At 33.6% G+C, this 12,007-nt stretch overlaps 1 protein-coding gene across 1 annotated transcript; it reads left to right on the top strand.

Moving 5' to 3' along the window:
* The first annotated feature begins 9,944 nt into the window (after nucleotides 1-9,944).
* LOC125857939 (uncharacterized) lies at nucleotides 9,945-12,007 on the top strand. The gene is made up of 2 exons (XM_049537605.1): nucleotides 9,945-10,997; nucleotides 11,051-12,007. Exons 1-2 carry the CDS (start codon nucleotides 9,945-9,947, stop codon nucleotides 12,005-12,007), a joined length of 2,010 nt encoding a protein of 669 aa, XP_049393562.1.

The raw sequence follows: 12,007 nt of genomic DNA, 5'->3' as shown, positions 1-12,007 counted from the left end.
TGTGGCATCCGGCGTGTAATACCACATGGACGTCTACCTAAGCACGCCAATGTGTAGCTCACCCACCCATAGAAGCATTGGCGGAGCCAGAATTTCCAATAAGAGGGTTCATAATTCAAAGAAATAGACACACAAAGTAGCCGAAGGGAGTTCAACACCTACTATATCTACCTAAAAAAATTATTTTAACCATGTATAATTAATATAATTTTTCGTCGAGGGGATGAACCCCCTAGCTATAAGGTGGCTCCACCACTGGCATAGAAGACCCGATCTCTTGTTATGTTAGATTAGTGAATAATTATTTATTTGTTTGAGTTCAAATAGTAGTATTCATAAGATTTTGCTTTTGATTGATTTATGCTGGGATAGTTAGGATTTTTGTCATCTTTTGATAATTTTGTCTTAAATATGGTGGTCCTTTTCTATTATGTTAGATTTAGGGAATAATTATTTATTTGAGTTAAAATAGTAATGTTCACGCGGTTTCGTATCTCATTCATTCGTGCATAGCCGTAAATTAAGATTTTGTAATCTTTTGAGAATTTTATATTGTATATGTTGTCTAATTCTGTTGTTTTGTGATGTGTTAACATTTGCTTTGGGTACATGTAATTAATGAGTTATTTGATAAGGACTTGTTTATATGTGAATATGTATTGTATTATCTGAATTTGATATATGTGATCCCGATGCCCTTTTGTCATAGTTTATTATGGTCTGCTAGTTGAGAAGTTATTTCCCTCTATTTTTATGTTGTAATAAACATATGACCTCTTTAATTATGTTTTTGCTTTCTTTTAGTGTAGATTTCCTAAAGTGCTTCTTTATTGATCTAAACCCTTATGTTTGTTCTTTTTTCCAGACAATTTAATGTGAGAAATTTGTTTGTTAACCTTATGTTGCATTAATATGGGGGTAAAGGGATTTAAACACTCCAATTAGTATATGACAAGAAGTATGTTTCTACTAGGAGAGACATTGATTCAGATCTCACAAGATTATAATATTGTGAAGTAACTTCTGTCAGTTTGATTTGGTTTGCAATTTTCGATTCGATTTTTCAGTTTTTGGTTTGCTGAAAATGTAAACCAAACCAAACTGAAATAAATTCGATTCAGTTCAATTTTTACAATTTCAATTTGATTTATTTCGATTCGATTTTTTTATTTAACCAAATTTAATCAACAATAAAAACAATGATACACATATTTTCAATCACATGACCACAACTTAGAGCCCGCTTGGATTGGCTTAAAAAAAGTAGTTTTTAAGTCAAAAATAAAAAGTCAAACTGAAATAACTTTTAAGTAAAAAAAAGTAGGGAGATACCTACTTTTGGTTTTTGACTTAATTTAAGTCATTTTTACTTTGCCAAACACTTCCTAACTTATTTTAAGTTATTTTTTATATTTGTCAAACACTTTCAAAAGTAAAAAAAAACAGACTTAAAAATAGGTTTGACTAACTTTTAAGCTAATCCAAACACCATCTTAGTACTCTCGAGTCTCGTCTCTCTATGTTACTTGTGAGGAGAATAAAAAGTACCTATCGTACCGAAAAATGAGCACAATTTTGGCGAGAAAATGATCAAAATGATCCTTGATGTATAAGAGTTGTTTTATGTTGATCCTTAATATATTCCACATGATCTATATGGTCCTTAATGTATTATAAAAGAGGATCAATTTGATCCTTTGACCTAAAACTAACAGATACATCAAAACAAATCTGTTAACTTTAACACTAACCCCACCTGCAAAAATTAAAGCGGTCAAAAGTTTTCCCTTTCCCCTTCATTCTCTTCATTTTTCCGATCTGTTTCAGAAGAGCTTGTGGATATTGTTTTTTCATTGCTTCTTAGCCATTAAAGTAAACTTCCCTCTTCTCATTTAACACAGAGTTACTATTTTTTACTGCAAAGAATCTGATTTTTTTCCTTCTACAACATAAATTGAACTTAGATTAATGGAACAATAGCTGGTGCATATTGAAGTTTCTAATCACAAGTCGCAACTTATCAAAATCACATTACATGAGTTGATTCAAAAATATGAATAAAAGAAACAAAAGAAATACTAAAGTTAATTTGTTATATCTTCACTTCAACCAGCAACTAGCATGAAACCAACAAAATATCTCCACTTCAACCAGCTAGCGGCAAAAACTCAAAAAATTCTTCACTTCAATCAGCTATCAAATAATCAACAAAAATACTGCCGCTTCAAAATAGCTATCCCTCTGAAACATATAGAGTCACCATTAACTAAGATATAAACCCAAAAAAAAAAGAGCAGGTGTGACCAAATAAAAAAGATACCAGATTAAATATTCATGTAGGACGACGCAACATTATCATCATGGATAAAATTTGTTCTTCTAACTTGTAGAAGGAAAAAAATCAGATTCTTTCCAGTAAAAAATAGTAGCTCTGTGTTAAATGAGAAGACGGAAGTTTACTTTAATGGCTGAGGAGCAAAAAAATAATATCCACAAACTCTTCTGAAACAGATCGGAACAATGTAAAGAATGAAGGGGAAAGGGAAAACTTTTGACCGCTTTAATTTTTGCAGGTGGGTCAGTGTTAAAGTTAACAGATTTGTTTTGATGTATCTGTTAGTTTTAGGTCAAAGGATCAAATTGATCCTCTTTTATAATACATTAAGAACCATATAAATCATGTGGTGTATATTAAAGATCAACATAAAGTAACCCTTATATATCAAGTAGGGGTGTACAAAATCGAATCGAAAATCGAAACAAACCGCAAATCGAGTCAACCCGAAAAAAAAAACCTGACTAGTGGTTTGGTTTGACTTGGTTTGGTTTTGAAAAAAAAAACCCGACTATATTTGGGTTGGTTTGATTTTAACTAAAAAAAAAACAACCCGAGACCAAACCAAACCGACATTATATATATAATTTTAAAATTTTATTTTATTCATAAAAATATTTACTTTGATATAATTTTTAAATATTTCTTATACTTTTTCATAGTTTTTATATTTTAATATATTATTTCAAGTTTGAAACTTAGAATTATGAATGGATCAATAAAGATTATAGTCCACAGATGTTAGTAAATATAATAAAGCTTAAATCAAAATCAAATTAATACTCATGCAAAAAGAAAATCAATTCAACACTAAGAATGACAATAATATTGAATATTTGTTCTTTAGTTTTACATTAATTTAACAATTAAAATACATAATCTAATTTTAATTTCCTTTAATATTTAGTCATGTAACTAATACTTATTAAACTTAATTTTAGCATGATTTAGTACTTTTAAATTATGATCATTTTCATTATGACTTGTTTATTTGCAATATTTGTTTTACACGATTTCATTATTATTATTTTTGTTGGATATTTTAGTGTCATTAATCATATCATATTGTGTTATATCTTTAAGAAACATCTTAAATAGTTGTACTTTGGTAGGACTAAAGAAATATTTGAAATACAAGTAAATTATATGTTAGTATTAATACTTTACCGGAAAAACCCGAAACAATCCGAAAAATCGAAAAACCCGAAAAAACCCAAGGTTGAAAAACCCGAGTTTTATTGGTTTGGTTTGGTTTATAAATTTAAAAATCAAACACAAATGGTTTGATTTGATATTTGAAAAACTCAAACCAACCCGGCCATGTACAACCCTAATATCAAGGACCATTTTGATCATTTTCTCCAATTTTGGCCATAGCACATGCGTACGGTACCTTATAAGTTATAATGTGATATATTATCCGCATAAACAACTCCACAAGCCTATGGCAATTGACAAACCTGCTGGTATGTGTTGACACCCAATTTTGGCCCTCCAATATATAAATTAATCATTGAACTTCTTCAATTTCAAACGATTTTAAATTAACTAGTTTTATAAAAACTTCACAAAAAAATATAGTTTACAAGTTATTTTAAATAGTTTTGTCACTTTTATAATTTTTAAATAATATATATGTTTTATATAATTATGTATAAGATTAATGTATTTCATGAGTATTTAAAAATCATCTCAAAAAGACTTTATATTTTAAATATTTTATTAGTGATGGTTATAAATTTTGAATTAATGAGTTTTATGAAATTATTCAAAATACTTTCAATTTATTTCTAAAGAAATTTCGTCCTTTAATAATTTTAATAATCTTAAATAATAAATATGTATATTTTTACAATCACGTTATTTTATAAATATCAAAAATTATCTCAAAAGGATTTTATTTTAATGAAATATTGTATTAAATTAGTTTAGTTTAAATTATAGTTATAATTCTAAATCATTTGGTTTATATGTAAATTAATTATTTTATTTCGTTAAGATTAAGAAACTCGCTAGTTAATTATACTAATTCGTCTTATTTAAGTTTAGCTGAAGTCATCAACTTAACTCAAATTGGCTAAATTTTAAACTTTAGGTAGCTAATTTTGCAATTCATTTTGCCACTTTTCATAAAATCTTAAACCCATATAAGACTCAAAATTGGGCCTATTTATCAGCCCAATTCCAATTTAATATCCATTCTCCTCATACATTCCAGCTGCCTATCTCATATTTCCAATTTCCATTCTTCCAATCCAATTCAAATTAATTCCCAACCCACATATTTTGCTAATTTTTTTTCCCTTCTAGCAGTTCCCAGCCGACCCAACCTTTTTCTCCTCTGACCCTGCCCAATCCAATTCAAAGATAACCCACCAAATGTTAACGCTTCAGCCACAACAACGTGCAAAGCCAGACGATCCCACCCCTGTTACTCTTCTTCTTCACAGAACCAAACTCAGACGAAATCCCAGCGGAAATCGCGCTGCAATTCGAAAATCTCATCCAACTACTTTGTGAACCCATACCCTAGCAGTCCCTAATCGATCACTTCATCATCCCCTTTTCGCGGAAGTCACTATTTTCTCCATCCCTTCCACTGTTGGCTCGAAAAGGAATGGATAGATTCAAAATTCAAACGGGTTTTACCCCCTAAATCTGCCCTTTCGCCCCTCTATAAATAGCCTCCTTNGGGGGGGGGGGGGGGCATAGTAAGAAACATTGAAGTTTGAGTTTTTTTTCTTGTTTGGCAATAGTCATAGTACACTCAAGAAATTTTATCATTTGGTTCTCTGATTTTAAGTTTTCGAAAAAAGGGTTAAAATTTTGTCCCAAGTCTCTTGTTTTTGTGATTAGTATTCGGATTTCGTGGTAGAAGAATCATTGTTTTCCCCTGCTCGTTGTTCCTAGTTCGCTGCTCCAAGAAAGGTAATTCCGCTCCCTCTTATATTACTTTTCAATGTAGCAAGCTATGTGTGTTCAATACTTGGTATATGATCGGTTATTAAGAGTATGTGATCTTTTCGTTTTAATCTTTGCTTTAATGTGTTTTTCCTGCGAGTCTTTGGGTAGTAAGCACGAGTCAAACATCAGGGAAGTTACTTTGATATTACATGTTGGTCGTTATATTCATCAGATCAATTTTGTACCTATATAATTAGTTAGATCTTTGTCTTGCCTTGTTCAAAATAGTTTAAAGTTCATTTGATCTCAACAGTGGGTTGATCAACTACGTCATTTGGATTATTCGATGTTTGTTCGAATTTTGTCAATATGATAAGAAAAAGGTTATAGTCTTGGTGACCTGCCTTAGTTCCGTTCTCATTGTTATGGATTTTGTTAATACGATTTGAATTTGCCTAGTAGAGGTGTATAACCCATCTTCTCATTTAGTCGAGATTGTATTTATGTCGTTTGGTTTTAATTCATGACATTGCTTGTAACTCCACTAATATAATGTATCATTTGATTAAGTTTAATCCCATTTCGGTTATCAAGATAGCTTTTCACTTTCTTTTGATTTGGAAATTTCAATATCCTTTGGACATAGTCTGTTATTATTAGATATTACTACTCAACCATTTTTTATTTTATTTTTTCTCATGAATGCTATAGTTGTTTATACTTTTGGAACTTAGGTTTGATGGATTTGTATGAACAAAGGTGCTGCCCTGTTTAGTTATAGATACTTAACAATGTTTCCTTCCTCTACTTAAAGTAAATTTGACATAATTCATTGTCCAAATTTGGCATACAAAATGAATAACTAGTTTTATAGTTTTTTTATTGTTTTAGGATCTAACATTTTGTCCATCTATTTGTCCTCTTTTAGTTTCTGCCATAGGCATCATTTGCTTGTTATGACAAGTACAATTGATCAATTTGCTATAGTTTGAGTGTTGTCTGATATGCTTCTTCTTCTATTCATTTTTTTTTTCTTTTAGAACTTGTTGAATATCCTTCTTTTGTTTCCTACTAATATGCAACATGAGTGAATTGCTCAGATGACTTGGTATGATTTTAGACTTTTGTTGGTGTTAGTTTAGCCTTATTTATTGCTAAATATCTGTTGATATAATTTGGAGCCACTGCTTTATATGAATGTTAATTTTTGTCCTCATTTCGCTACATGTGAGTCCGTATGGAGTCCAAGGTGGACTCAAATCCTTTCCCCTTCGCATTTCGAAATGGGCTTTAAAGGGCCAAATTCATTTTTTCTCCCTCTCGAGTCAGTCCCATTGCAAGTAGAAAAGATGATGAACAGATTGAAGGCAGGACACAAAGCTGGAATTTGAAATTGCAAACCTTCGAACGTCCAAAATGGGTAGTATACAAGATGTATACAACTGTATACACTGATATACAGGTCGATAACGTAGGAATACAGGGCTGGAGCAAAATACATGTATTTGGAAGCAAGAGATACATGAAAAAAGCTGATATATACACTCATATACACTAATATACATCAAGTGTATACAAAAAACGGGTTTAGAATTAAACCCCAAAAATTCTAGCAAATTTGGCCCAAAAGGAGGTCCAAATTCAATTTCTCTCTTACTCTTTAATTATTTAATTGTGATTATTTATTGTTTGTTTTTTAACTCTTACTTTATAATTTTTAATTAACTTAATTAGATTTCCCAAAAGATGAGTTATTTTCTTTGTGTTGGTTTAATTTTTTTTTTAAAAAAAAAAAATTTCATGTTTTGTGTTCATTTATTTTATTAATCAATTATATTGATCAAAACTTTGTATCTTTAATTAAGTTAAACCTTTGGTTCTTAAAAAGACAAGTTTTAAGGCGCTTCACTTGATAACTTTTTATTTTAAAGTGGTTTTAAGTTAAAGTAATTTTCTCAAATGAATTAAAAATATTCTCTTTCTACTTAATCATTTTTTCAAAAAGGTTAGTCGAAACTTTTATCCTTCAATTAATTTAAAATGGTTCCATGCTTAAATTAACCAATTTGGTTGAAATTATTATTTTATCTATCAAATAATTTCTAATTAATCTAGCTTTGTTAAAATTCTATCCACTCGCACCTTAAATCAAAATTTTCATTTTGGGTCCCTTCCTCTAAAAAATAAATAAAGAAATAAAAATGCGTCATTTATTTAATTATTTTTCTCAAAATTAATCAAATATTGTAAGTTGTTATTTTAAATCATTATTTTCCTAAAAAATAGTCAAATATATTTTAGTCAAGTCGCAGGTCAACCGCATGTTAGCGGACACTTCGAATGCTTAAACCCTTCTCGAAGTGTAAATTGAACCTCGAACCCTCTTTGGTATTTTCAAATGATATTTTTCTGTTTAAATCTTTGAAAATTTTAAGTTTTCTTAGTTTCTTTAAAAAATTAAGTGGCGACTCTTTCTAAGTATTTTTCTTAAGATGTTTTATACTTAGAACATTTCAAAAAAAATAATTTTTCTATAGATAGGAAAATTACGGCATAACAGAAATGGTGACTCTGCTGGGGATTCAATTAGGTTCTAACCATAATGACTTGACTCTCTTTGACTATTTGCTAATATTTGTTGAATTGTTTTACCTCATATGTGTCTTATTTGCTTAAATTGTAATATCAACTGTCATTGCATGCATATCATTTATTCCGTCAAATGACATTTTTTTCTTTATTTCACTTAAAGGACGATTATGCGGGCCGCAGTTGTTCGTTAACCAATTATTCTCGGGGTACCCTGGCGAATGTAGTTGGCCACTGAATGGTCAACGGTCGCTAACTGCTCCAACCCAAGTTGTCCACTTGGGTCACCAGTCCACTTCAAATAAACCCCACTCTTAGTTAACTAGCGTAGAGCAAAATCAAATCCCAAATTTAGCGCATTTAAACTAAGTTGACCCAACACCCAAGGCGTGTTTGGGCCCATTAGAAGTCCACCTTGTGTCTATTTGGCCCATTGATCAATAAAAGACAACCATACTTGTATGTTATATTTGAAGGATGTATACGTCATTTGGCAAAACATTGTTTCTTGGGTTAGGAATTTAATAGTTTGTTCGAGACAAAGAAAAATTAAATTACCATTGCATCTGAAGACGTTGACATTCAGAGATGGAAAGAAGCTCAAGAACGGAGAACCTTCAGTGGAATCATAGTTTAGGATTGTACCCCTGCGTGAGACTGATTATTTGTATATATTTTTCCTATTAGGTATCCCTATTTAATTTGTTTGCAAAATTTGTATAAATTTTAATTTTATGAGGCAATGGAATGTTTCAAATGACGTCATACATCCTTCAATTCGATAGGCCCACCTTTGGCATAAAAAGGTCACAAGTTTAGGGCACGATATAAACTGTTTCTGTGTTGCTTGATATAATTGTTTTGTGTTGTGATGTGTCATTTTGTCTAAAGCATGATTAATCCACTTTTGTTTGTTAGAACACCTTAAGCATATATTAAAGTCCACAACAACAAAGTCCATCCAAATGACTTCTGAAGTGTTATCCAAGTTTCTCAAAAATATATAAATCTTCTACTCCAAAAATCTCTTAAGTTTTTATTCGTCCATCACAGGAAGGTCGATTTGCTAGAATGTCTTGAAAAAGTGTCAACGCACCAATCCCACCCATTGCTTTGGTTAGTGATGAAGAAACTGAAGAGTCAATGTTCAGAAAATTTGTCGAGACTAAAGAGAGGATAGCTGCAGCCAAAAGGAGACTTGCAATACTGGACCAAACTGAATGGATACTACGAGAGAGAATTATTGAGGTTGACATGGAAACAGCCTCAGTGAAAAGAAAGATTGTGAAAATTGATCAAGAGATAATTAATATCACTAAAGCGTCTGCAAGGATCCCCGAAATTGAACGGGACATTAAAGAACTAAATTTTGGAAATGCTCCCTCCATGAGGGGAAAAGATAAAACAAAAGTAGGTTCAGATGACGAGAACACCGGATCGTCACCCTACAGTTGAAGAAGAAGGAAAGAAGCCTTTGGCTAGATTTAGGTTCATGTAACACTTTCCTTATGTTTGTCATGTTGTTTTTAAATTTTTATTGTAATCAAGAACTACGCGAGACTTGATCCCATAGGGGGTACGTAGGAAGCTCTCTTCGAGCCTAGTCTCTTTATCAATTTCGGGAAGGGTACATTTAGGTTATCTTATGTAATTCGAACTACGTCGGGCCTGATTTCCTTGGTGGATACGTAGGTAGCCTACTTAAGGCTCGGTCCCTATCTTTTCAATTCTTTCTCCCTTATTAGTGAATGATTCTGAAGAGTTCCACCTACAAAAGCATATGAGAGAAAGAAATTAGCAGGATTCTATGCAAGTCGACCTTTCTAATTCAATTGCAAAAAAGATTTCTTTCCATTTGAGTCCTCAAATTCACCCGAAATATTTTCGTGGATTAATCTGGTTGAAGCAAAATGACACATGTGTGTTTATTGTTATGTCATCTTATTTGCATATCTCGTTAAAAATAAAAACTAACACATATGTCTTTTGAGTTGTTCTTCTGTACAGGTAAAAACTGATCTGTGTTGAAATCAAACTGGCCGACCATCCCTACTTTAGATCTAAAGCAATCATACCATCCTTCCCTAATCATTCTTTGGAGAAAGGCAATAGTAAAATGACTGGTACTTCTGAAGAAATAGGAATAATGGATGTGACCATTAGAAATGCTGAACTCGCTGATCAGAGTGAGTTGATCTCTCAGTTAATGCAACGAATTGCAGACATGCAGAAACAGCTTCAACAGACCAAAGATTTGGCCAAACTGGCCATTGCATCAAATGAACCCCCCCTTGAAACTAGAAGACCTCCTCCTCTTTTTCCATCACTAAGTTCCCTATTACCCAACTATTTCCCTACCCATACCACTGGACCTATCACTTCCACTCCTAACCCTCATACCATCGACTTAACTGTATCCAACGCTCCTTATGCCAGCACTTCTTACCAAACACCACCACCACTACCAAATCAGAACCAAGCATCGAACACTAATCACTCCCAAAACTTCACACCAACCTATCAAATCCCACCCCCAATCTCCAAAAATCCACATGTTTTGCCTAGCCTGCCCGCATACCCTTCCGTAACATTCCAAACTCCACCAGCCTATACAATCCCTGAACCATGTCCTAGCTTTCTCGTTCAACCAGAGCTTGATCACTATGAAGAAATGGAGAAGGAGTGGAGGTTGAGAGAAGAAAAACGTGAACAAGAAATGAATGTTATGAAGGATGCCATCTCCGAGGCAGTAAAAAGTGTCCAATCTTCGAGGAAAATAACAGGACTTGAGTATGAGGACCTTTGCATGCACCCTGACTTGGAAATACCCGAAGGTTACAAAATTCCAAAATTTGAAACCTTCAATGGTATTGGCAATCCCATGGCTCACCTACGAGCTAATTGTGACAAACTCGTGGGTATCGAGAAAAATGATGCATTAATTATGAGGTTGTTTAGTCGAAGCCTCAGTGGGGAGGCGTTAGAATGGTTCACATCTCAAGAACTCCGTCAGTGGTCTACATGGGGGGCTCTGGCCAAAGATTTTTTGGAAAGATTCCAGTTTAATGTCGAAGCTGTCCCTGACAGATATTATTTGGAAAAAATCAAGCAAAAGACCACGGAGGACTATCGTGAATATGCGTGTCGCTGGAGGAAAGAAGCTGCAAAGGTACAACCTGTGATGACTGAAAGCGAAATAACTCTGCTTTTATTCGAGCTCAGGAGCCCGAGTATTATGAAAGGATGTTGCCCATGATGGGACAGAAGTTTTCGAAGCTAATCAGAATGGGAGAAGCCATAGAGGATGGCCTCAAGTCTGGAAAGGTTACAAGTCTCACTGCCTTGCAGGCCACCAACAAATCCTCACCATCCATGGCCACAGGATTCGCTAGGAAAAAGAAAGAGGACGTGTCTGCTGTATCTTTTAGCCCGAGGCTAAGGCCGCAAAGGTATTTTGGGTCTGGTTCTGCCATTGGAAACTCCAACCGATTCCCCACCTCAAATATTTATCCACCATCTCCACAAGCTCCAATCCCAATCTACTATGCACAACAGAACTACCAAGCACCACCGCCCATCTACCAAAATACACTACCAAATCACCAAGCCAATGCACCAGTCCACCAAAATCCCGGACCAAACAACCCAAATGCCAACAATCTACCCCGTCCTAACCTCAAAAGAAAGCCTCCTAAAGTTTTCACTCCCTTGGCAGAAACACGTACCCAACTCTTTGAGCGTTTAAGAGCGGCAGGATTGATCCAACCAGTAGATGCAAGGACAATTAATCCCACAACAATGTTCTTCCGAGCGGATCAACGTTGTGCGTACCATTCTGGAGGGGCAAGACATGATACAGAAGGATGTATCAATCTGAAACATAAGATTCAAGACTTGATCGATAATAGGGTCATCACTCTCCAAGCCCCTGCCCCCAATGTGAACCTTAACCCGTTGCCGAATCATGGAGGAGCTACCATCAACATGATTGAAAGAGACGAAGATTGGCTTGCTAATGGGACTATCGGTGAAGCAACTGTCAACTCACTTATACCAACAGTGGCCTCATTGACCATAAAGGCCCGTCCAGAGTTTGTTGTAATAACTGCACCTCATCAGGCATTTGCTTTGGTGAAGGAAAGAAGCAATGAGCAGTCCGAAGAAAGGTTTGTTGTCTAA

Source organism: Solanum stenotomum, chromosome 1 (assembly GCF_019186545.1).
Source record: "Solanum stenotomum isolate F172 chromosome 1, ASM1918654v1, whole genome shotgun sequence".
Classification (NCBI taxonomy): Eukaryota; Viridiplantae; Streptophyta; class Magnoliopsida; order Solanales; family Solanaceae; genus Solanum; species Solanum stenotomum.
This window is presented reverse-complemented; position numbering and strand designations above follow the sequence as displayed.